The sequence below is a fragment of the Adiantum capillus-veneris genome, chromosome 21, assembly GCF_014529385.1.
Source record: "Adiantum capillus-veneris isolate H3 chromosome 21, ASM1452938v2, whole genome shotgun sequence".
NCBI lineage: Eukaryota > Viridiplantae > Streptophyta > Polypodiopsida > Polypodiales > Pteridaceae > Adiantum > Adiantum capillus-veneris.
Genome location: NC_140951.1, coordinates 70,849,162 through 70,876,421, shown reverse-complemented (window position 1 = coordinate 70,876,421; position 27,260 = coordinate 70,849,162). Strand labels below are relative to the sequence as shown.

The window sequence follows — 27,260 nt, the reverse complement described above, 5'->3', positions numbered from 1 at the left end:
AGAGAGAGAGAGAGAGGCTCTATTCCTGTGGCGCTGCGCACGTGTACGGATGAGGGAGAGGACTGAGACAGGAGGTAGGAGCAAGCCAGCGGTAGCTGGTAGTAGGTTCACAAATCACTTCAACGCTGAATACCAACTTGTAAAATCGTTCCATATTCTTTTCAACCCCAGTTTCATCAGTCTCCCAACAGCTGATCAGGTTGCCAGCCAGCGCAGCACTCTCCCCCTCTAGCGCTGGCTGGGGCTGGGCTCTCTCTCTCTCTCTCTCTCTCTCTCTCTCTCTCTCTCTCTCTCTCTCTCTCTCTCTCTCTCTCTCTCTCTCTCTCTCTCTCTCTCTGTGCAACAAGCGGGTTACGGGCCGACTAAAAAACCTCTTGTGGCTCATAGAAGCCAAGGGACTGAAAACCCCGTGTTGTGCCTCCAAAATCATCTGCATCAATTCCACCATCTCTGGATGTTGTACTCCCAAATAAGTTGCAGATCTCGGCGCCTTGGATGGCGTGGATGGCCACCAGTTGAGGCTCTGTAACCAGCCCTACAATGGGCTGATTAGTGGCTTGTATGAGAGGCTCTGCAACAGCACAAGCATGGCAATAGCATAAGCACACTGAAAGCAACCCTTCTTGATGGTAATCTTATTGAGAGCGCTATAATCGATACACGTCCTCAAAAATCTTTCTTTCTTCTAAACAAGCAATTCCGGAGAACAAAAAAGTAAGGTACTGTGCTGGATCAATCCTTTCTCCAACCACTCCTATGCTTGGCTTAAGATCTCTTCCTGTTGAGGACGACTCACTCTAAGAAGGTCAATTCAGAGTACTCCAAAGGATCAATTCTATGGTGTGATCCTCTGATAGCTCTCCAGGCAAACCCTCTGAAAACAATTGGCATGAGCTTGAAGAAAAATTTGCCACTCTGATTCTAACTTTGACAAATTGGAATCCTTACCATCATCCACATTATTGTAGCCGATGAGTTTTACATCAATCACAACTTCCCTACCCTTACTATTCTCGAGTTGAATCCTAATTCCTCTTTGCCCACAGTCCACGACGCTGTTTTGGGCAAGGTGGAACCAAACGTCGCGTAGCATACAAATATGTATGTATAGTAGATTGTATTGAACGGTTTGGATTTTAAGGTACGTAAAATACGTACCATTGTAAGAAACCATGATTAAGGAGTGAATTATTTATAGAATACATGTATACTAGTAGAGATACATTAGATATCCATTCCCCACACTTATTTGGAGAATATATCCACTCAGATCAATATTTAGAGATGCACACACTACAGCAAGTTTCAGGGCCTATAGAGGAGAAATTTTGCACTTTATAAATAACCATAGCATATAAGTGTAACCCGAATGAAAAAATCGCACATGCACTACCACATATGAGAAGTGAGAAAGTGTAAGTGAATAACTTCTCCATTTCGTAGATAACCACAGAGTATAAATTGTGACCTTTGGACCCATATAAAAAGGTGAATCCCATAAGACCCTGTGCCCAATGAAAGTGACCCTAAGTGCCTGCAATTGGCCAAAAAAACAGATGTAAAAAAATTCAGCACATACGATACGTTCCATACGTACGGACGGATGTACGGTACAATATGAATCCGTATGTACGTACGGTACATACGTACGGATCCAGCCTTGGTTCTGGGCGTGCTAAGGCATCCCTAACAAAACATCACACCCTTCCACAAGCATAATGTTGAAGTCTCCATGCACAATGTCACCTCGACAATACAGACGCAGATTGCCTATGATAGGAATTACAATGATTTCATAACCTGGTGCTGCTAACACTGCATCCATTTGCGGCCCCATGTCTTCAAGCTTGATTCCCAAACGAGAAATAAAGTTGGACTTGGCTCCGTTGTCAAAGAAAATTACTTTGCCACACGTCCTGCAATGCTCTGTGTTACGATCCGTGTGATCCTCAAGCATCCCCATGAAATCTGGTAAAAGTTGGCCTTGGTTTTCCCCTTCTTAGCTTGGTCCTCTACCGCTTTGGATGTTTCTAGTTTGTCTTCAAACTTCTCCTTCTTTGGGCACTTGCTAAGATATGCCCTCTTTCACCACATCCACCCAACTTGTAAGACACCGCCTTCTACTTGGTAGATATTTGAGGGGTGGTAGATTTCTTTTTCTACACCAACTTCTTGGATTTCTTCTTGTCCGATGAAGCTTCTATCACGTGACACATCCAACCCTATGTGTCCGTGGACAAGCTACAGCATGATCAGGGTTCAATCAGTCCAGTCAGTCTAGATTAGAAGTGATCTGGCACTTTTGTGAGTCTATTCGTAGAACGTGCATGCCCAGTCACTTACTGTAGATGCATATCCTCTGGTTGCACACAGCATGATCATCAGTATTCCCTTCAGAATCCATCAGATTCAGTCATGGGAATTTTCCAGTGCATTTAGCTTATTTTCCCTATTTTTGACATTTTTCACTTATTATTTTTAAGTGACTTCCCAACAAAAGTAGGTAGGGCAATTTTGCTAAGAAAATATATAAGCAAACCCAAGTTAGCACTTTCTGGCAGAAGAGGCAGCAGGAGCTTCCCGCTCAACAGGCATCTGCTCAACAAGAACCCCCAAGCACCATCAACCCTAGCGTTTTTGGACATCTTCAGCACCTCCCCATCTCTGGCGTTTTTCAGCTTTGCTTGATCGCCAGCGACAAACAGCCCTAGCGTTTTGGTCTTCACCATCACGAGCCACTTCCCCACCTCAGCCCAGCATTTTGCATATCGCCACACCTCCCCCCCCCCCGGCGTTTTCAGTTTGACAATCGCCAGCATATCCACAGGCAACGTTTTCCACTAACGCTATCAGACAAGCTAGCGTTTTCTATTTTCAGCAATCTGCTGCAGCAGGAAGTTCAGCGATTTCAGCCTCACAGATAGCAACAGATTCAGCCTTGGAGAATTGCAGAAGAACCTCATTTTCAGCCTCGGAAAACGCAGCCAAAACGGTCATTTTCAGCCACCCAAAACAGCCCAAAGATTAGCATATTTTCAGCAGATAGAAGACCACAGATTTCAGCCCTAAAGTCGTCGTCGTCTACCCCGTCGTCATCACCAGTATAGTCCCAGGTTGCATCAGGCCATTGCATCGTCATTGTACCACTTTGTGCAATCATAAGTAGACCACTCTCGCCGACGAGAGTGGGGCCTTCGGAGGAGGGTTTTACGTCTCTGGTGTCGTATCTCTCTTCTCTCTCCATCTCTCAGTCTCATACACTTGCACGCACAGTGTCCATTCACTTTGTTGTGATCATAGCACTTTCCATTAAGAACGGATGGCTCCCCATTCCGAAAGAACTAAAAGGAACCTTGAGCACAGTTCGGAGCACTCATCTTGAGCAAAGCGCAAACATTCATTCCGTTGCACCTAACATTGGTATCAGAGCTTTGGCAGTGTTCTGTATCACTCAAGGACAAGAACCACAAGAATTTTTTTGCTTGTTGAGGTCGCACGAACCCAAGTTCGCTTGGGCGTGTGGATTCCTAATCGTGTTTTGTTGAAGAGTGACAGGAATCCCAAGAAAGAAGGGCTTGTCCAGCCTCCCCTTGTGTCTCTTTTCACTCATTGAAAGCGGACCGTGCACTTAGCGGCCGGCCAATCGACGTGAGGTGGGAAAAAGCAACCTTGGTGTGAGCGCAAGGCCGCCAAGGGGTGCGCCCGCAGAAAGGAGTAGAACTCGGGTGAAGGGAAGATCCTTCTCAAACGCGATTTGCAAGCGAAAGAAAACCTCAAGATCCTCAAGAACCCAAGTTCCTCGTGAACTTAAGAACCAAAGATCATAGTGCATGGTCGTCACCCGAAGCGGAATGGATTCTTCGCATACACGTGATGAGCATGAGAGAGGTAGCGAAGATTTTTCCCCACCAGAAGACTTTTTCGACCCTCCCCCTTCGCTATCTACGCCACCAAGTGTACCAAACCCTATGGAGGAAATGGTCAAGCAGATGATGGCCATGATGGATAAACAAGAAGCAAATCGCCTTGCTAAGGACCGCGAGCAAGAAGCAAATCGCCTTGCTTTAGAACGTGAACGCGACGCACGCAAAGAAAGAAAACAACAAAGAAAGTCAGAAGAGGCAGCACGAAGCGCGGTCTTTGAGACGGAGCGTGCAACTCAAAGAGTGGCTTTGGAGATTGAGCGTAAAGCTCAACGAGAACTACGCACTCAAGAATTGCTTCGACAAGTACTTGCCTATAAATCCGAACCACCCAAAGATCGTGGGAGTTCCTCAAGTGGCTTGCATGCGGATTCCAACCATCGAGTCACAAGGAAGTTGACTTTCAATAAGTATGACGGTAAGATGGATGCTATGGTTCTTCATTTTTGGTTGCATCAATTTAATGCTTATTTTGCGACAACTAAGAAGACAGGAAATAGCAAAGTTTTGACGGCAGCTATGTACCTTGCCGGTGATGCCATCAATTGGTACCACGCATGGCAAGAGGCACAGCTAGCCGCGCACCTAGAGGAAGCCGACGAATTCACGCCCCTTTCCTTCAATTGGGCTGATTTCCAAGACAAGCTCAAGGCGTGATTTATGCCACCTCAGTACCTTGCACGATTGAAGGACGATTGGCGCGCTCTCAAGCAAAATGGTATGCCGGTTATGTCTTTTTCTAATCGTGTTTTGCAGCTCGGCACCCAATTACGCAAATCGGTGATGAGCGCAAAGAGGCTTTTCTCTTTGGATTGGACGAGTATATCAAGTACCATGTCGAGGTACTCGATCCAATCGATCTCAACAAGGCGATAACAATTGCTCTCGCACAGGAGATGAAGCACAACAAGAGAAAGCTTAAGGAGAACAAGACTTCCACAAGTACCTCGCAGACTTCTCAAAACCCTCAGAATGGTAAGAACGGTAAGAATGGTAAGAATGATAACTCTTCTAACCAATCTTCCAACAGCCTCTCAGAAAAGAATTCTTCCAATGAATCTAAGGGTAAGGCTAACACAATTGCTAAACCTAAGCTTACTCCAAATGAAAAGGTAGCACAAGGAATTGTAGGAGGATACATCACGTCGGAAGAGCAAAGCACTTATTCTAAGGAAGGTCGTTGTTTTCATTGTCACATTTAAGGGTCACATAAAAAGAACATGTCCTAAGCTTGAATCAAATGAATCTAAAGAATCTACAGAACCCACTTCCTCTCTCAATGTAATAAATGATAACATGAGTGTGCCCCAAGTTTCTCATGACCCTCCCATTGATGATTCTCTCATTAAATGTTACGGTCGTACGTCGGGACACCGTTTTGTCATATTGTTTGACCCAGGTAGTATGCATGATGAGATCAGTTCCTCTCTTGTTGAGAGAGCCCGCCTCGAAGTTAGTCCGAGATCTCCTTTCGAGGTCTCTGGCTTTCTTCCCAGTATGGACGCTCTCATCACGGAGGAGTGCCTTGATGTGTTGTTTGCAATTCAACAAGCTGCCTTCACTAGTAGATTTGTTGTTTCTCCTCTCTCAGGATGTGATATGATTTTGGGCATTCGATGGTTTCGTGATAATAACCCTCTCATTGATTGGGAGGCTAACACTTTCACTCTCAATGCCAAAAGTGATTCTCCCATTGTCATTCATGAAGAGGACATTGTTCATTCTCCATCTCTCATTGCTAATATGCAAGACAAGATTGAAAGGATTCAGGAGAAGAAGACTCTCTCGGTCTCTTTTTCTCCACCGCATGACACACAAAATTTGCATGATTATGAGAAGCATGATGATTTGAATGATAATGATTTACATGATGGTTTGGATGATAAAGACAAGCATGATGATTTGCATGATCAAGATGTGATTTCTCACAAGCATGATGAGTTGCATAAAGAAGATGTGATTGTTCACAAGGATGATGTGTTAGTGGATGCTTTTTCTAGCGAAGCTAACCTAGTTACAGATTCGATCAATCACGAAGAAGAGATCTTGGCTCTCGAGCCTTGGTCTCAAGAACCCTCACAGGAAGTATTATGTGTTCGCATGATTCATACGCACGCATTGTTCGAATGTTTCCTTCGTGATCGTTTCCTATATTTTAGTCAGCATCGTTATGTGATCCCTTTTCCTATGCATGACATATTGTATGTTGAACACGTTTCTCTCATGAATGAGCACGAATGTATGCGGATTTTTCATGAAAAGCTGAAAAGTAATGTATCTAAGGAAGTCACATTCCATGTCTCTTCCTTGGCATGACACAGTTTCCGAAAGAGCACATGAAAGCATGAGCACCAAGCATGGGCATTTCCGTTGTGAATTGCCAAAGTTGATTGCTCTAGATCATAAGAGAAAGATTCAATCTCATTGTTTGCGTGTATGTGGAGAACGGTTTAGCACTCCGTTTGTTTGTTCATCCACATTGCATGCACAGTCTTTGAGGAAGACAAGATTTTTCCACTCACTTTACATGGAATGGGTATGTTCATGTTTTTGTGTTGGCAGTGGTTTCAAGAATTTTCAGCCATGGAGATTCTTGAAGAAGAAAGAAGCATGACACTCGACGAAGTTGACGCAAGGAAGGAGCCACAGAAGACTTTGTGTCGCTTTCGGCGCAGCCCAAAGAAGCAAGCGTTGCAGATCTTTATGAAGTTCAAGTACCGCACGACTCACACATCAGAGTGGGCCGGCAAAGAGTCCCTTCCAGGATTCCGGATGCTATTGGCGATCTCCCTCGATGCCATACAGTTCGGTACTAGTACCTCACTTTGAAAAGGAGGGGATGTCACATGACACATCCAACCCTATGTGTTCGTGGACAAGCTACAACATGATCACGGTTCAGTCAGTCCAGTCAGTCTAGATTAGAAGTGATCTGGCACTTTTGTGAGTCTATTCGTAGACCGTGCATGCCCAGTCACTTAGTGTAGATGCATATCCTCTGGTTGCACACAGCATGATCATCAGTATTCCCTTCAGAATCCATCAGATTCAAGCAGGGGAATTTTCGAGTGCATTTAGCCTATTTTCCCTATTTTTGACATTTTTCACTTATTATTTTAAAGTGACTTCCCAACAAAAGTAGGTAGGGCAATTTTGCTAAGAAAATATATAAGCAAACCCAAGTTAGAACTTTCTGGCAGAAGAGGCAGCATGAGCTTCCCGCTCAACAAGCACCTTCTCAGCAAGAACCCCCAAGCACCATCAACCCTAGCGTTTTTGGACATCTTCAGCACCTCCCCATCTCTAGCGTTTTTCAGCTTTGCTTGATCGCCACCGACAGACAGCCCTAGCGTTTCGGTCTTCACCATTGCGAGCCACTTCCCCACTTCAGCCCAGCGTTTTGCATATCGCCACACCTCCCCCTGACCCCTGGCGTTTTCAGTTTGACAATCGCCAGCATATCCACAGGCAGTGTTTTCCACTAACGCTATCAGACAAGCCAGCGTTTTCTATTTTCAGCAATTTGCTGCAGCAGGAAGTTCAGCGATTTCAGCCTCACAGATAGTAGCAGATTCAGCCTCGGAGAATTGCAAAAGAACCTCATTTTCAGCCACCCAAAACAGCCCAAACATTAGCAGATTTTCTGCAGATAGAAGACCACAGATTTCAGCCCTAAAGTCATCTCCGTCGTCGTCACCGGCATAGTCCCAGGTTGCATCATCATTGTACCACTTTGTGCAATCATAAGTAGACCACTCTCACTAACGAGAGTGGGGCCTTCGGAGGCTCTGGTGTCGTATCTCTCTTCTCTCTCTATCTCTCAGTCTCATACACTTGCACGCACAGTGTCCATTCACTTTGTTGTGATCATAGCACTTTCCATTAAGAACGGAAGGCTCCCCCTTCCATAAGAACTAAAAGGAACCTTGAGCACAGTTCGGAGCACTCATCTTGAGCAAAGCGCAAACATTCATTCCGTTGCACCTAACAGCTTCTTTCTCGATGGATTTAGTCAATTGCATAAGTCAATGATCTCAACAAACATTGTCCATAGCGTGCTTCCTTTGTCGTTAAATACTCGAATACCTCTGCTTCATACAGTATCTTTGAATTTCTTTGGGTAGACCGCAACAACATCGCTCTATCTACTCCTTCAGAGATACTTTTCAGAAAGAAGCCACTCATAGGATTGTATCCCGATACCTTTGATTGTAGGTTGAGATCGTATCTTCCTCCTCTATCCGCACATGATTCCAAGGCGTCAAAACATCGGCTTCAAATTGGAGAGTTAGTCTACTATATAAAAACAATTTCTTGAACTTAATTCAGTTTCCAGGTGCTTTTCCATGAAGTAAAAGTGTAGACCACCAAGTTTGGGCATTCTCTTTTAGGTCAGATGCCACCTTTTGAACCCTTGAGGCTTCAGTAAATTGCCTCAGTGTCGAACTGTAGAATAAAAGATAAGGCACTTCATGGGTATCCTTGTGGCGCACTCGCCGGAGAAAGTGTCGAGCTTTATACTTTGGTTCCCCATCCTTAAATTCCTTCTTGCCCTTTCTCCACTCAATGCCTTCGTACTTTGGTTCTCAAATCAGATGATTCCTCTTTTTGCTAAAAGTGGTCCCAAAAGTGTACTTAGAAGTAATGTCGATGTCTGAACGACAAGAGTTCTTGTAAGTTGTAACTCTTTCGCAATCTGCTCTTCCGATGCTTCTGTTTCTTCAATTCTTGTCGGTCTTCCTCACAAGAAGAAGGAGAAGAAGGATTGGTGTGTTGTCTTCAAAGTGAACACATCAACAGTGTTTCTTTCTAGACCCCTTCTTTGCTAGTTCTTCAAAAGTAGATTGACGGCCGAGATAGCCAGGGCAAGACTTGGACTTTCGTCCCTTGTGCAAGTGTTTTTTGTGTTTTAGTAGTTTGACTTTCCGCTCCATGGGTCGTTCAATGTCCTCTTTTGTCAAAAAAGAGAGCTTCTTGTCAAATCTTGCCTTTGCTTTAACTATCATCACCGACTTGAGGGGTAGATTGGTCAGCTTCTGCCACTCTCATAGAACTCTGAAATCAATTGGTTCTTCAAAAACTTAGCATAATATAGATCCTTTGCATACTTCATAAACTGCTTTGCACAAGCACTAACTTGCAATTGCCATCGAAGATTTGTAACCTATGGATCTTTGATGGAGTTTCCTTGATTGGTCATCAAACTCATCATCGATCGATTTGTTGTTATTTGAGTCTTTGTTGCCATTAGAGTCATCTTCCGCATTATAGGCGGAACATGCTTCCGTTCTTGATCAAATTCTCTGTTAGGATCCATGGTGTGTGCTACAAAACGTCAGACCGGATCCTCCATAGAAGAAGAATCAGCTTAAGCTTTGTTATCACTATAATCGGCTAATCTCACAACACCACACAATAAAAACTAGAAATCTTTAACACTTGGAACTTGAAAACTCAAAGTAGTCACAATAAGTGGCGAAGTTCCAATTCCACATGCACTTGCCCCGAAGTTTGGTTCCCATTTCAATTTGTCTTTTATACTCTTCAATCACGGAGTACAACTACCAGAGGAGCCCGCTCTACAATCTGCTACCAAGCTGATCTACTTGAGTGGCCCTCAAGGCTCATATTTAAAGGCCTTCGGCCGAGAGCCAATAGGTTACAAAAGCTTACACTACCCAAAAGTATATGCTAATTTTGGCACCCAAAAGCCCTTCTTTTTAATGTGCAGCAAAAGTGATTGATGGTGAATGCTCAAGATGAGTGCTCAGTGCATACTCAAGTCTCAAGGTTCTGTTTATTAAATGAGAGAGTTCCTTTTACTTAATGAGAGATGTGCAAAGATTGGAGAGAGAAGAGAGAAGAGAGAATGATACTATGAGTGAACGTTCTGTGAGTGATAGAAAGAGAAGAAGACTAACACCCTGTCACAAAGTGATGACGTGGCGGACAGCAGAAACCCTAATTTCTGCCAGAAACCCTAAAATTCCTGCAAACCCTAATTTTTGCCAAAAACCCTAAATTCCGGAAATCGTGGAGGCGGATTATTAAAATATATATATTTATTTATTTTTTTTTATTTTTATTTTGGAAAATGATGAGCGACGCGAATTTTGCTTTTGTTTTTTTTTTTATAAAAAAAAGAGAAAAGACTCTCTAAGAGAGAGAGAGAGAGCTGATGCTTTTGATTTTAAAAGCTTTTGGGGCTCTGCTTTTGGGCATCCCTTGTAACCTTTAAATTAGTGGTGAGGGCCTCACTTCTCAGAGCATCTGGACGCAGAGTCTGAGAGTGAAACCCTAACCGCTCTCTTGTACTTTGATGATTGATTAATACAAAAAGAAATACCGAAAGGGGCGCCAGTCTTTGGGGCCAATATCTCTAGGCACGGAACTCCGCCGGGCCAGTGCAAATCTATTGTGATCTGTGAATTGTTTTGAAGTGGTTATTTGGTGCTGTCGCGGTTGATTCTTGACTTGGAGTGTCCAAGTTATTTACAGTGGTATCAGAGCCCGGCCGATTTCTCTTCTACGGGAAATCCGATCCCCGAATTTTTTTCCGCGGCACCTATGGCTTCAGGCAATGATCAGTCGACTCCCTCTGCATTTGGAGATGCGGGCTGGGATCACAACGAAGATTCAGGCAGAGAGTACGGCCCGCCTTGGCCTACTTAGGCGGAGCGGCGAGAGATGGAGTGTCGCCAGTTGATCGGCGATGCAACAAAGATGATGCTCAATTTTGCCAAGGACCCGAAGATGGCAAAATATATGAACCAGACCTCTTTGGAGGAGGTACAGATGGAGTGGCAGAGAACCACAACACCACTCCCGAAACCCGCTCTCAAGAAACCTTCTGCCTCCAAGAAAATATACGGAGCAGGAACTGGAGAACGTGGTTGATGCACGGATTGCTCAGCTTTTTGACACGCAAAAGAAAGCCAAAAAGCACGGCAAAAAGCAGAAGAAAGGCACTGACTTCCCGGGATATTTGGGTCGTCGGTCGACATTTGACAAGGCAAAGAAATTGAAGAAGCGCGTCAAGTTTGAAGAACTACCCAGTTCTTCTTCTTCTTCTTCTGACAGTTCTTTTAGCTCCTCGGATTCGAGCGAAGAAGATAGAAAAGGTAAAAAGCAAAGCAAGAAGCGACGCTTTGGAAAGGGCAAGAGAAAGGCAAAGAAGGCTAAATCTCGCCCAGAGACTGACAGTTCTATTGAGGACTCGTCTACAGACAGCTCAGATTCCAATGACGGAAAGTTTTATGCGAACAAGAAGAATTTTTACAAAGCCAACCAGTATGACTTTCTCGAAGATAAAAGCAAGAAAGTCCGAGAGTTTAAGGAAGGTGGCCACTCGATCAAGTTTGATACTTTTCAGGATACTCAGATGCTTCGAAGGCTTTGTCTTTTATACAGCAGTTTGACATCGCTTTCGCGGGAGGACGCTATTCAGAGCACTCCAAGATTCGGAGAGCTGCCTCTTACTTTAAGGGGAATGCTCGTACTTGGTGGTCCACGCTTCTATTAAGCAAGACTGTGCCAGTTACATGGCTGAAATTCAAGAGGCTTTTTATTTCTTCTTGGTTGACGCAAGAATATGAACGAGATGTACGAGCTGCTTGGAACCATCTTCGGATGACCAAGAAAGATACAATCAATGCTTATTGTGAAAGATTCTGGAACTCTTTTCTACCCGCCTCTTCATTCAAGAAGATCTCGTTCAGAGAACAGATTGAGCGGTTTACCTTGGGTCTACCTACAGCGATCCGAGATGACTGCTTGGAACAGAAGTCGGCTTCTATTCAGGAGTTGATGAGTCATGCGAAGCGGGGCTTTGCCATTCACTCTGGCAGTCTGACCTACCCCACAGATGAGGCCATGACACAACGAGCCGAACAGACTTCTGGGAATGAAAGTAGAATGAAAAAGAGCCCAGAGAAAAAAAAAGGATGCACGACCCAAGCTTACTCCTGAGGAGAGAGCTCGCTTCATCAGAGAGGGGAAGTGCTTTGGATGCGGCGAACATGGACATATTTCCGCAAAGTGCCCTGATAAGGCACAAAAAGAACAGAATAATAAAGACGACAACAGGCCTGAGAGTTCGAGAGCAACTGAGGAATGTGGCAGAAAAGGCAGATAGAAAAGCAGAACTGGTACCACATGGCGTGGGACCTGCACCGAATCTAATGAATGAAAGTACAAACTTTGCCGCTTTTGGGGCAAAGTGAAGGATCAGGAAGCTCTTTTGAAGGAGCCAAGGACAACTTCTTTTCACTTGGAATTGGCGGCTCGATTTGGAACTACGCCCGACAGACTGACGCCACAGGCGGAGGTAGTTCGACTGGCACCCGGATGGGATGCTGCCATTACACCAAGCATTGGCAAACTTCGTTTGCAATGACAGGGGTGTTCAGGGCACGTGAGTGACGTTCTACTCGGGATCCCTTGGTACCACAAGAACTACGCCGTGGTTGACTACCGGGCCGAGAAAGCGACTTTGATAAATGAAGGGTTTAGAGATTGTACTTGATGAACTTCAGTTTTCTTACTCATTCTTTTGGGAGAACTGAACGATGGATAAAGGTTGAATATGTTTTGACCTGAAGAAAAGAACGCCAAGATTTTTTTTCTCCACGCTCATGCCGATTGCTTTTGAGAGGACCTGAAGATCATACCATTGATCTGATATCTGGAAGCACGCCACCGAATCGGCCACCTTATCGTGTGAGCCGAGTACAGAATGAAAAGATTATGAACTCAGTGAAAGACCTCTTGGAAAAGGGTCTTGTCCAGCCTAGTACTTCACCGTATTGCTCTCCAGTGTTGTTGGTTTTGAAGAAAGACGGATCTTGGAGAATGTGCATCGATTATAGCACTCTCAACGAAATCACCGTCAAGAACAGATTTCCGATTCCTAGGATCGATGATATCCTCGACAGGTTACAGGGATCCTCGTGCTTTAGCAGGATTGACTTGAAGAGTGGATATCATCAGATCAGGATAGCGCCAGGAGATGTCTACAAGACAGCTTTTCGGACGACTTTTGGGTTATTTGAGTTTTTGGTGATGCCTTTTGGCTTAACCAATGCTCCTGCGACATTTAACCGGATGATGGACAGGATTTTTCGAGAGTGCAGGCTATTTGTTGGCACTTTCTTTGACGACATCATTGTTTTCTCCAAGAATGAGGCAGAACACAGAGATCATCTGCTTCAAGTCTTTCAGGCATTATGAGATCACACATTAGTGATTAATGCAAAGAAAAGTGAATTTTTCCTACTAGAGATACACTTTTTGGGACACATTGTGTCAGCAACAGGAGTGCGAATGGACCCGGCCAAGATAGAGACTATCCGTGATTGGCCCGATTTGAGGAATGTCCATGAAGTTAGAAGCTTCTTGGGACTGTGTTCGTACTACAGGCGGTTCATACGAAAGTTTGCAGAGGTTGCTTCCCCTTTGCATACCTTGACACAGAAAGGAGTACCTTTTTCGTGGGGACCCACAGAGGTGACTGCCTTTCGGACATTGAAAGAGAAATTGACTACGAGACCTATTTTGACTTTGCCGGAATTGCAGAAGTCATTTGAAGTATATTGTGATGCTTGTGGTCGTAGTCTGGGTGCGGTCTTGCTGCAAGAAGGCCATGTCATAGCTTACGAGAGCCGTTTGTTCTCTAGGCTGGAGATGACAGCACAGATCTATGGGAAAGAGCTTTTGGCGGTTATCCATGCTCTTACTCAGTGGCGGCATTACCTACTCGGAGCAGATTTTACTGTCTTTACAAACCATCAGAGTTTGCGCTACTTCTTATCACAGAAGCAACTTTCGGAAAAGCAGATGCGGTGGGTGAACATCTTGTCACAGTTCCACTTCCAGATTGTCCATGTGCAGGGACAGAAGAATGTGGTGGCAGATGCTTTGTCTCGGAAACCGTTGGTTCTGGCTATTTCCGCGATACATCGTAGGAGCTTCGAGGATATGGTCGATCAGTATGCCACAGATACAGGTTTTGCAGATATTTTCACACGGATACGGGATGGGGAGACAGTAGCTGGATACACCCTTCGGGAAGGCTACTTGATGAAAAAGACTATGTTGTGAGTTGAGGGAAAAGGTTATGACTGATTGCCACTGTCCACCTTTTACGGGTCACCGCGGCATTGCTACCACCATGAAAGGGGTAGAGAGAGATTTCTTTTGGCGGAGACTGAAGAAGGATGTGGAAGAGTTTGTGCGCAGTTGCTTGGTATGCCAGAAGGTCAAGTTTGACAGGCATAAGGCACAGGGATTGTTACAGCCTTTACCCATACCCACCCGCCCCTGGGAAAATATTGAAATGGATTTCATTTTTTTTTATCTCCCGAGAATACAGAATGATCACGATGATTTTCCGATTACATGGCACGCCTGAGACGATTGTCTCCGACAGAGACCCCAGATTTATGAGTTTGTTTTGGAAGGCAATTTGGGAGAACATTGGCACGCGGTTGCAGTTCTCGTCATCGTTCCACTTGCAGACTGACGGGCAATCTGAGATTGCCAATTCAGTGATTTTAGATTTATTGAAGTCTTGTATCTCGCATCAGAAGACTCAATGGGAAAAGAACTTACCTTTGGTGGAATTTGCCTACAATAACACGATACACTCTTCGACGGGGAAGACGCCATGAGAGATTGTTGAAACTGCTGCGAAGGTTCCATCCTTCCTGAGCACGAAAGATTAGAAATTTGAAGCGGATGAATATTCGCAAGATTTGGATACGGCTGTTGCCAAGGTTCACGAGACTTTACAGAAGTCTCAAGAACGACAGGAAAAGGCAGCGGATCGCCATCGTCGCGACTGGAAACTGAAGGAGGATGATTGGGTGCTCTTACTTTTGAGAAGGCACGCCTAAGAAAGAAAAAGGGAAAGGAGATGCTTTTTCCAAAGCTTAGTATGTGATACTACAGACCTTTCCAGATCACTAACAAGATAAATGATGTCTCCTTCCGATTGGAACTGCCAGATACTTGGAGGATTCATAATGCATTGCATGTGAGTCTCTTGAAACCTGTTAAGGGTGATGTGCCTGATGTTGGGGAGCCTGATGAGCAACCCAAAGTGGAAGAAAACGAGGAGATCCTTGTTCCTGAACAGATTTTGGCACATAATGATACGAAGCAGGGTAAAGTCCGAAGGCGGTTCTTGGTTAAGTTCAAGAATTTTCCTGCATTTGATGCGAAGTGGATGGAGGAGGAGGACCTAGCAGATACTCCTCGGATTGTGAAACTTTACCTCGATGTTTTGGTTTAGCATAGTCTACTCCAAACGGAACCCTGAATTCAGCTTGGCCGGATATCTGGTGCAGTGGGATGCACAAGAGGGGAGTCACTCCGCTCCTTTGTCAACAGATGCCTCGATTTTGATACTAAAGTCACTGATGTCTCTTTGAGCTTCAGGGATACTGAGAGCTGACAGTATTCTGCTGGATGACTTTATGAAATGGAATTCTTGATTATGATACTGATTTGTTCTTGACTTCTTGTGAGTGCAGGAACTGATAGCCGAAATGACTGCAGCATTTTGGTCTGATTGATCTCGAATAGACATGGTTGCAATAGGGGTTAGTCAATCGGACATCGATGAGGTCCCGATTGGACCTAGATGTGATTGCTAGCTACATTGCCGATAAATCATGGTCTAAGATCCGAATGAATGTTGAATGTCATGTGATGTCCTGTGATGTCTGGTGATGTCCTGTGATGTCGTGTGATGTGGCTGTCAATTTTGTACATGTGCTAGATGTGAGTTCCTAGTACGTAGGTACTAACAGTCAGTGTCTGCTAAGACGGTTTATGGCTTTTGTCGGTTTTGCAGGCGTAATCGCAGTCGATTACAATGCTTTCAAGAGGGGGGTATGTCACAAAGTGATGACGTGGCGGACAACAGAAACCCTAATTTCTGCCAAAAACCCTAAAATTCCTGCAAACCCTAATTTTTGCCAAAAACCCTAAATTCCGGAAATCGCGGAGGCGGATTATTAAAATATATATTTATTTATTTATTTATTTTTATTTTTTGGAAAATGATGAGCGACGCGAATTTTGCTTTTGTTTTTTTTTTATAAAAAAAAGAGAAAAGACTCTCTAAGAGAGAGAGAGAACTGATGCTTTTGATTTTAAAAGCTTTTGGGGCTCTGCTTTTGGGCATCCCTTGTAACCTTTAAATTAGTGGTGAGGGCCTCACTTCTTTGAGCATCTGGACGCAGAGTCTGAGAGTGAAACCCTGACCGCTCTCTTGTACTTTGATGATTGATTAATACAAAAAGAAATACCGAAAGGGGCGCCAGTCTTTGGGGCCAATATCTCTAGGCACGGAACTCCGCCGGGGCAGTGCAAATCTATTGTGATCTGTGAATTGTTTTGAAGTGGTTATTTGGTGCTGTCGCGGTTGATTCTTGACTTGGAGTGTCCAAGTTTGTTACACACCCAACGCCCCCCTCCAAGGGCCCCCCTCTCTATCGCTAGAGAGGTATTTGCTTTAGATTCCACAAATACCGATACAATGGTCCTTCATACTGAGATGCTGATGGGATCATGCGATAGATGCTTGGATATGAGAGACTAAGAGCTAGAAATATAAAATGCTACGGATGTTAAATGGGATCTGCAAGCTCGACGAGGCTATGGGCTGATTTGCTAGGGCCGATGTCAAGTTGGGCTGAAAACTGAAAAACGTTGGCTACTCTAAGGGCTCAATCTCAAAATGCTGGTTTTGTTGCTGGATCTGCAACAGCACGGCGGGGTTATGGCTGAAAACTACTAATGCTAAGGCTGATTTGGTATTGCGGGGCTGATCGGGTATTGTGGGCTGATGCTGGGCCAAAATGCCATGGTACTGGAATGTTGGTGCTTGTACTGCGGTATCACATGCCCATGGCTCAGTGTGCCACGTGGAAATGCTTCATCAACCTCCAGAGCAGGTTTCACCTTCTTCCTAGATAGGAGTGTCTAGAATCCTAGGAGGATTAGTACCGGCAATTTGTGAGCCTGTTCGTAGGACCTACATGCCCGGACGAGTCCATTAGATTAGGTTTTCTAGTTTGGAACTCTCTTGCATAAATGGTTTGTACAATCTTTTTTGACAGCTCTTATTACACTACGGTGGGCATCTAGCATGACGTGCATGTAGTTTTAGGTTAGAGGAATCCAACGAGCCATTCTCCGCATCAATTGGATTCCCCGGTGGCAGATGTGCAACAATTTCACCCAAAAACTGGACCCCTAGCCAAACTTATTAATAAATCACCTTTATGATTTATTTGTTGGGTCTGGTGGACAGTTTGCCCTACCTAGCCCTTAGTAAATTTATAAGCACCCTTGCCTATAAAGGAAGTCTGGCAGTCCATCGATTATCATCAAAAGCAGATAGCGCTAGCAGTAGAGCCCAGCATTTTTGCAAGAGAATTGGCATTTTGCAGAAATCAGCCCGACGCCAGCTTTTTGCAGACCGGCCAACGAGCACGGTTAAATGACTTAACATTAAAATAAGACTAAAAACTCAGCATGTAGCGTAAAAAAACTGAAAGACCAGCATGGAAGTTTTGTTTCTCTCTCTCTCTCTCTCTCTCTCTCTCTCTCTCTCTCTCTCTCTCTCTCTCTCTCTCTCTCTCTCATGCAGCGTCACATGGCAAATTCCCTTGCAAGACTACAAGAAAGACCTAGCCGCTACCTATTGGGAGTCCTTGGCAGCAATTTCCACCGACGCACAAAGTCCTCTCTCTCGGCTCTCAGTTCAGCCAATTCTCTCTCTCCTCGTTTTCTTGCTCTATTGTCCGTGAAGGCCGTGCCGAAGCTGTGAAGCGCGCAGCAAAGGTAGAGTGCAGCCATAGGAGCTTGTGTGCATCCCTGTGGGGAATAGCCACACTCAAACAATCGCAATACCGGCTGCCCACAAAAATTTCAGCACTCTGACGCATTCCAAAAGCAGATTTCAACCAAGGAGAACTCGTGTGGGTATCCCTTACGCGAGCAGATATCAGTAAAAACTTCTCCCATGTAGAAAATCCCAGTATGAAGCAAACATGGCCATTTTTGGCTCCATGTATGATGAATTTCAGCCAATAGGCTTATGAAACCATGCATCTCTAATCATCAGAAAAGTATTTGGAACATGAACACTAAGTTTCAGGTTCTCGTGCTTGTAACAATTCAGAAATTAATAGAAATCTCCTTCAAGGGGGGGAGGGATCAGCCATCTTCTCGTCCCTAGTGCTGTGTCGATTTTCTGCATTGTTTTCTCAATTTTGTGTCGTGTAAAATCCTACGAAAACTAGTAAATAAGCTTTAAGTATTAAGCATCCGTTTCTATGAAGTGGTATCAGATTAAGGTCCTCTCGTCTCCTTTCTTAAGGAGAGACGGTCCTTGGCATAAAAATACCCGTCATGGCAAGACAAGCAGAAGAGCTTGAGCGGCTCACGCAATTGATGGCAGAATTGCAAGCTGCTCTTGCTCAACCAGAAATGCAGAAACTTGAAAGTGCTTAAGACCCTTGAAAAAGGGAAAGTAAAGATGGCCCCCCAATACAAACTCAGGGAATACCTCAGACTAGGACCCCAACATGGCCTCAGAGGAATCCTGCAGTAGGAACCTCCCGACAGCACGAAGAAGAAAAAGAAATCCCTTCACTGAACTACTCCCCAAAGTATTCTTTTATGAAGAACCAAGATAATATTATCCCTAACAAGGAACTTGAGTTACCCCAAGACGAGACTGTCGATCAACCACCAGAAGCTGAAATGCAAGACGAGGATCAAAGGAAGAGTCGACATAGAATTCCGGTGCACAAAGATTCCAAAGCCATCTCCAAGAAGCGGTCTCGACACCGCAAGAAGAAGAAGAAGAAGAAGACGTTCAAAGCTAGAGATAAGGATGTCAAATTCGAATGTTATAATGGAAGGAGGCTCTCGCTTTTTAGCAACTCGTGGCTTACCACAATTTTGGAAAAACGCAAACCAAAAGATTGAGAGGAGTTCTACACTCAGTTCCTTCTCCCCAACTTTGCTGGGATGTGAATAAAGAATGGGATTGGCTCTCCCAAAGAGAGAATGAAGCTGTGTCCGACTCCGTCAACAAATTCTGGGAGATCCTTCTTAAGGTCACTCCCTTTATGAAAGTTTCTCATGAAGAGAAGATGCGCAAGTTTGAAGCTTGACTCCAGCCAATACTTTAGAAAAGTATGAAGTTGTACCCACGAAACACTCTACAAATCATGATGCAGTCCGCCCTGATAGCCAGTAACTTGCATTTGAAAGGAACTCCTCATAAGAAGGAGTTTAGTACCTTTCATGCAAAGCACAAGCCTCTCACTACCTAGGCAGGAACCTCCTCACGAAAGCGGCCTTCAGATCAGCCCCAAGGTCCAAAAAAGAAGCCACAGGGAACAAAGAAGAGTAAATTCCTCACTCCCTCTCCGTTGAAGGCCTATATGGAGGAGGGTAAATGTTTCTATTGAGCAAGAAAGGCCACAGGAAACCAAATTGCCCACAGTTTATAAAAGTTTCACATCCTCGTGCATCTAATTCAGTACCTGATGTACAAGCGAGCATCGGGAGGGAGAAAGGAAAAAGGCAGCTACTCAAAGGGTGGGGCAGCTTGAATGGGCAGAGAGTATTGATCTTGTTTGATCCAGGCTCCACCGACAATTTCATTTCATTGGATACCTCAGAATCTCTTGAACTTTACTCCCAAGAGATTGAAAACAATCAGTTCATGATCAACCTTTGAAGGGTTGACTACAAATTCCACTCCAATGCAAGGGCATTTGAATCTAAAGATTGAGAAACTCTGATCGAAAGTCTTTCCTAGTTGCTCCCATACAAGGATGCGATGTTATTTTGGGAATGCCTTGGCATTATAGAATTCATCCTCTACCAAATTATGTAAATAAGAAATTGTCCTTTACTTTCAAAGGGCAACAGTATAATGTAGATGCAAGTGATAGTGACTGGCCTATACCCATGGTCAGTCACATCACTGTTAAAATAGAAATGAAAAAGTGTCTTTTTTTTTTGTCAAAGACAGAGAAATGAGTACTGAAAATGCCTTGTCAAATTTAGATAAAGATCGAGTAACTTTTTTTAATCAGTATAAGGATTGTTTTACGGACACTCTTCCATATGACTTGCCTCCTGAAAGACCGAAAGATCATCGTATCAATTTAATTATGGGCAGTTCACCCCAAATCAGCCACCTTACCAAGTTAGTCTCTTACAACAAGAAGAAATCCTTAAACAAGTAAATGAACTTCTCAAGAAGGGTCTTGTTCAACCTAGTACTTCTCCATACTATTCACCAGTCTTGCTTGTTCAAAAGAAAGACGGCACATTTCGAATGTGTATCGATTATCGTTCTCTAAATAAGATTACAATTAGATTTCCGATTCCCAAAATCAATGATATCTTAGACAAGCTACAAGGGGCACGAATTATCAGCCCTATAGATCTCAAGAGCGGCTACCATCAAATTCGTATTGCTCAAGAAGATATATATAAGACTGCATTTCGTACAACTTTCAAACTGTACGAGTTTTTAGTAATGCCTTTCGGCCTTACTAATGCTCCAACAACTCTCAATCAAATGATGGACCGAATTTTTTGTCCTCATCTTCGATAGTTCACACGAATCTTCTTTGATGACATTCTAGTCTTCTCTTGTCACGTGACACATCCAACCCTATGTGTCTGTGGACAAGCTACAGCATGACCAAGGTTCAGTTCCGTCAAGTCAATCTAGAATAGGAAGTGATCTGGCACTTTTGTGACTCTGTTCGCAGACTCTGCATGTCCAGACACTTAGATTAGATGCATATCCTCTGGTTGCACACGGCATGACCATCAGATTACAGTCAGAACCCATCAGTAGCATTTTTACAGTGCATAGACCTATTTTCCCTATTTTTGACATTTTTCACTTATTATTTTTAAGTGACTTTTGTTGGAAAGTAGGTAGGGCAATTTTGCTAAGTTTGTATAAGTAGAAACCTAGCGCTAGCACTTTCTGGCAAAAGAGGCAACAGGAGCATTGCTCAACAGGCAACTTCTCAGCAAGATCAACCCCCAACAAGGCCTAGCGTTTTTGCCTCACAGCAGATACACTAGCGTTTATGCATCAGTAGACCAGCCCTGGCGGTTTTGTTCAACAAATCAATCCGGCGTCATCACGACACAGCATATCCCCTAGCGTTACCAGTTTCCATAGCAGGAAGACAGTTCTCAGCCTAGCGTTTTTGGAGCAACATAGACACTCAACGTTTTTGCAGTTCCGGCGCAACAAGACCATCAAGAACACCGGCATTTTCAGTTTTCAACATTCAGTACCCGCAGTAGAACCCCCAAACCTCACAGATCTCACCTTCCCGCAGCAGTTCCTCGCCGCATGGTGGGATCCATCGAAGTTTGCAGTTTCAGCCCGGAAAACACAGAATTCAGCATCTGCGTTTTCAGCGCATCGTCGTCGCATCGTCGCCATCGAGATCATCACCGACATAGAGTTAGAATTCAGCAGATAAAGATTTGCAGCTTTCAGCCCTTAGCATTTTCAGTTTTCAGCCCATCTCGTCGTCCTCCTCATCGTCGTCGACATCGTCGGCAAGTCCAAGCATTGTAAAGATTTGTGGAATCAATAGTAGACCGCTCTCGCCATAGAGAGTGGGGCCTTCGCAGAGGGTTTGACAACATTTTGGTGTCTCATGCACTTCCATTCACAGTGTCCATTCACTTTGTTTCTTGCTTTTTAATCTAAGTGTAATCATTCTCAATTTTGTTGTGGTTCATGACATCTTGTCTGTGAGCTAAATGCGTTTATTTGAGGTCTTAAATGATTATTTTCTGATGTTTTGACCTTAGAAGAGTGTTTGTGTCCATTGCACTCTCTCATTAAAGAACGAAAGGCTCTCCCTTCCATAAGTAAAAGGAACCTTGAGCACAATTCGAAGCACTCATCTTGAGCAAAGTTCATCATTAATTCCGATGCACCTTACATTGGTATCAGAGCTTTGACAGTGTTCTGTATCACTCAAGGAAAGAACCACATAAAATTTTTTTTGCTTGTTGCAGTCGCACGTAACCCAAGATCTCTTGAGCGTGTCGATTCCTAATCGTGTTTTTGAAGAGTGACAGGAAACCCAAGAAAGAAGGACTTGTCCAGCCTCCCCTTGTGCCTCTTTTCACTCATTGAGAGCGGACCATGCACTTAATGGCCGGCCAATCGACGTGAGGTGGGAAAAAGCAACCTTGGTGTGAGCGCAAGGCCGCCAAGGGGTGCGCCCGCAGAAAAGAGCAGAACTCGGGTGAAGAGAAGATCCTTCTCTAACACAGATTGCAAGCGAAAGAAGAACCTCAAGACCCTCAAGACCCTGAAGAACCCAAGACCCCAAGAATCCAAGTTCCTCGTGAACTTAAGAACCCAAGAGCACAAGAACCCACGACTTCAGTGGATGGTCAAATGGATACTTCACTTAGAGGTGATGCGCATGAGAGAGGCGAAGAAGGATTTTCCCCACCAAGAGGTTTTTCCGACCCTCTCCCTTCCCCATCTACGGAAAGGATTGCACTAACTCCTATGGAGGCTTTCGACATGATGATGATGGACACGAAGTTAGAACGCGAAGCAAGAAGAGCAGAAAGAATGGCAGAATTTGATCGTGAATGCGCAGAAAGAAAAGCAGAAATGGATCGCGAGAACAAAGCAAGAAAAGCCATGAACGACCGACACATGAAAGAGATGTCGCAACTCTTTTCTCAAGTGCAGGCACAGATGCAAGAGATTAGGGAAAAGGAGACTCTCTCAATCTCTTCGTCTCCAAAGCATGACACACAGGATTTGCATGATCATAAGCATGATGAATTGCCTGATAAGGATAAGCATGATGATTTGGATAACAATGACAAGCATGATGATTTGCATGATCCAGATGTGATTTCTCACAAGCATGATGATTTGTATGATCAAGACGTGATTGTTCACAAGGATGATGGTATAGTTGATACCTTTTCTAGCGAAGCTAACCTCATTGCAGATTCGATCAATCACGAAGAACCTGTCTTGGCTCTCGAGTCGAGGTCCACAGAACCCCCTCAAAAAGAACCGATCTTGGCTCTCGAGCCTAGGTCCACAGAACCCTTACAGGAAGTACTATGTGTTCGAATGATTTGTCAACGCGCATTGTTCGAGTGTTTCATTCGTGATGAGCACGTTTCACTCATGAATGAGCACGGATGTATGCAGATTATTCATGAAAAGCTGAAAAGTATGCATTCAAAGAAGTCACATTCCATGTCTCTTCCTTGGCACGACACAGTCGTAGAAAGAGCACAAGCAAGTATGAGCACCAAGCATGGGCATTTCCGTTGTGAATTGTCACAGTTGATTGATTTAGATCAGAAAGACAAGTTTCGACCACATTGTTTGCGTGTGTTTGATGAACGGTTTGGCATTCCGTCACTTTGTTCATCTGCATTGCATGCACAGTTTTTTTGAAAGAATAGTATTTTTCCAGTCACTTTACATGGAATGGGTATGTTCATGATTTTGTGTTGAAAGTGGTTTCAGGAATTTTCAGCCATGGAGATTCTTGAAGAAGGAAGAAGCATGACTCTAGACAAAGTTGACGCATTGAAGGAGCCACAACAAACTTTGTGTCGCTTTCGGCGCGGCCCAAAGAAGCAAGCATTGCAGACCTTTATGAAGTTCAAGTATCGCACGACCCACACCTCAGAGTGGGTCGGTGAAGAGTCCTTTCGAGGATTCCGGATGTTGTTGGCGATCTCCCTCGACACCATACAGTTAGGTACCAGTACCTCACTTTGAAAAGGAGGGGATGTCACGTAACACATCCAACCCTATGTGTCCGAGGACAAGCTACAGCATGACGAGGATTCAGTTTCGTCAAGTCGGTCTAGAATAGGAAGCGATCTGGCACTTTTGTGAGTGTGTTCGCAGACCGTGCATGTCCAGACACTTAAATTAAATGCATATCCTCTGGTTGCACACAGCATGACCATCAGATTACAATCAGAACCCATTAGTAGCATTTTTACAGTGCATAGACCTATTTTTCCTATTTTTGACATTTTTCACTTATTATTTTTAAGTGACTTTTGTTGGAAAGTAGGTAGGCAACTTTGCTAAGTTTGTATAAGTAGAAACCTAGCGCTAGCACTTTCTGGCAAAAGAGGCAGTAGGAGCATTGCTCAACAGGCAACTTCTCAGCAAGATCAACCCCCAACAAGGCCTAGCGTTTTTGCCTCAGAGCAGATACACTAGCGTTTTTGCATCAATAGACCAGCCTTGGCGGTTTTGTTCGGTAAATTGTAGCGCGGATAGTGTGTCGTGCTCTCTACAGTGAGTGCTCCTCAGTGCAATGTGCGTGACAATCTCACTCAAACAGACTAAAAACAAAGGAACAAATAGACAACAACTGAGCTCACAAAGACACAACAGCAGACCACAACATATGACTCGACTATCTCAAAGAACTGATACAAGCTCTAGCATGGCAGCACACTCAGCTCCAGCCCAAGACTCACAGGTACAATGAGGACTCACACGTACAATGGGGTGTCGAGGCTCAAAATGTGCAAGGATGGTGAAGACGTGCTATGTGTATAGGACTCACCCTCTACACGACAACGCTGGACCATATATCCAGAAGATGATCCCCCAATGGCTCATAAATGTCAACCACCTAAGCCAATCTCCGAACTGAGTGGTGGTGGTGACCTGGCCACGATGTCCACTCCAGAGTCTAATATCGGAGATTCTTTGGTAGAGTTTCGGCCTCCTTGTCTAAGTTTTGGCCCGTTTCTGCTTCAGCTCTCTGCTATTTTCCTTCATTACTCCCCTATTCCTAGCTTTTGTAGTATCGCACAGATTCCTTAATTTTGTTATGCCTACGGGCTTATCTAATATACCTAGATGAACCAAGGATAAGCGAGATTCACCCTTAAAGGAAAGTGTACCGTATAGACCCATGGTAGTCACCCACAAGACAATATAACCATCAGCTAATGCCTTCCAGCCTATAATTTGCTTGCGTAATACAAAGGGTACCAAGCCATGCTTTTCTTGCGCACACACACGTACACACACACACACACACACACACAGGAATAACACCACAGCAATACAACTTATATGCAATGCAAATATCAAGGCCAGACCCAAAAGAGGGAGATACTGACAAAATAAGACTATATGCCTAAACATTGGGCAAAAATGGCTCAAAGCCTAATAAAAACTAAAATGCATATGCAAAGCCTAAGAGGCTTATACAAGTGCTAGGACACAATCTCCAACAGGTGTCAAGGTTAATCCATCCTGCTATGGCATTCTTGATTTGAAAGATCACAATAAACAACTTCGTATTTCTTAAAGTTTAAGAGTTTGTAACATCCAATATATTGCCTTGAGTGGCTCACGAAAAACTAATCAACCATTTTCTTTTTCTACCATACAGGCAAGCTTCAAGAATCGATTAACTTGAACTATTCCTGGTCAGAAAATGAGGAAAAAGTCGAATGCAGAAAATCAATCATAAACCTCATGCATCACTAGGACAGAGTTTTCTCTCATATGTCTCAACCCAAAGTTATCGCACCTTTTGAAGTTTTGTGTGTTAATTGCTTCAAAGAGGTAGGCGGCTCTTCAAACCCCTTTAGCCTCTTTGTGCTTGTCTCCTTACTTACGAATGAGCAATGAGAAACGCAATGTAGAAAGCATAAAACATATAAGGAACTGTGCTAATGCTCTGATGATAAATTTTAACAGCAAAGTCAGCAAAGGGTTCTCGACAGAAAGGCAGCTGGATACAGGCAAAACGTTGTCCGTCTTCATGCATGCAAAGAAAAAAGGTGGAAAAAACACAATACCTCTTTGACGATCATGCTCAAAGAGGATGACATTATAAGGCATTTGTATAGGATGAAGAAGCAAGAAACATATGTCTTCATTTGTCAGTGATTTGTGAATGCATACATTTTTCTATCAACACACACGGTATACTGCGTCTATGAGGGAAGTAGAGAGAGAGAACTGAGCATTTCGTGTCTGATACTCGCAAATAAGGAAAGCAATGGGCGCAACAGAGAAGAAGAGACTTACATGTGCTTCGGCGTCTCCTGCTGCTTCGCTCTGAGGAGGTGCAATAGCTCTACGTTTGAAGGCCGCCATGGCCGAAGCTCGTTGCACAAATTTTCACTTTCACCTGATGGACACTTGGATTTCGGGCACTTGCTCCATTTTCAAGAACGTTGTTTTTGAAAAGATTACCTCTTTCAAATTCCGATAATTGTGTTTGTGTGACGCCCTCGTTCGGGGCGTCGCGGAAACGGGGCCGCGCCGGCTCACCTGCGATGCAAACGAGACCTGCAGGCAAGCAAACGCACATACAAGAACGCAACTTGAAAATTGAACGCAAGAGGGACACGAAAATAAGGGACACGAACGAATGATCAATATCATAAGAAAGTGCCGAATACAAAGGACGCAAGTAATCACTTGTAAACGGGGCTGGCAAGTTGGGGGAAGTGGCCAATACAAAATTTGTTGCCGAGGTTGAGGGGTGGATATTTACAAAGAGGGGAGTTTGGTGTTGCTCAAAAATGTCTAGCTACCTAGGGTGGTGCTAGTTACAAGGGGGGTGAGGACTATTCTATGTGGTGTCATGTTGATCGATGTCCTCCTCTTCAGTGGGCATGTTGTAGAATCGGAGCACAAGGGGTCGTCCGAGACGAAGCATGATTTCTTCAGGTACCCAAGTGCATTCCATCATGGGTCGGTTGCGCCACTTGACATAGAATAGTTGTCCCCGGCGCCCAAAGCGCGACTTTAGGATGGCCTCCGGCTCATTTGGCGGGCCATCCTTTACATGTTCGGGGACATTCCGACCATAGGTGCTATCCGGTGCAAACCTCTTGAGGAGACTTACATGGAAAGCGTTGTGGATGTTGATTTGTGGGGGTAGCTCCAGCTTGTAGGTGATGTCGTTGTAGCTCTTGAGCACCTTGTATGGTCCGTAGAATCGGTGGTTGAATTTCGGGGAGAGGCCTTGAGGGAGGTTGATATTTTGGGAGCTTACCAGTACCAAGTCACCTTCTTGGAACAGCTCGGCCGGTCTTCTCTTTTGGTTGGCGTATTTGGCTATGCGTACCTTGCTTTGCTCGAGACTCTTCTTTGCGCGTTGCATGCGTGTTTGCCATTGCTGCAAAAACTCTTCACATTCCAGATCCTGGGCATGCACGTCGCCGGTTGCCAGTGCAAGAGGGGTGATGACTTCTTTACCTGTGGAGAGCTCGAAGGGG

The 27,260-nt window shown here is 44.3% G+C and overlaps 1 protein-coding gene across 2 annotated transcripts in view; it reads right to left on the bottom strand.

Annotated features, from left to right (window-relative positions):
• LOC147431139 (Pleckstrin homology (PH) domain superfamily protein) overlaps positions 1 to 26,248 on the bottom strand; it is an 89,687-nt gene extending 63,439 nt beyond the window's left edge. The window contains exons 1-2 of one of the 2 annotated variants that reach the window (XM_086493783.1): positions 26,230 to 26,248; positions 26,062 to 26,164 (exon numbers count right to left, since the gene is read on the bottom strand). In XM_086493783.1, coding sequence (XP_086349909.1) covers positions 26,062 to 26,130 — 69 coding nt within the window. In that variant the 5' untranslated portion in view covers positions 26,131 to 26,164; positions 26,230 to 26,248. The other variant, XM_086493782.1, reaches the window with a different exon arrangement.
• Positions 26,249 to 27,260: the final 1,012 nt, after the last annotated feature.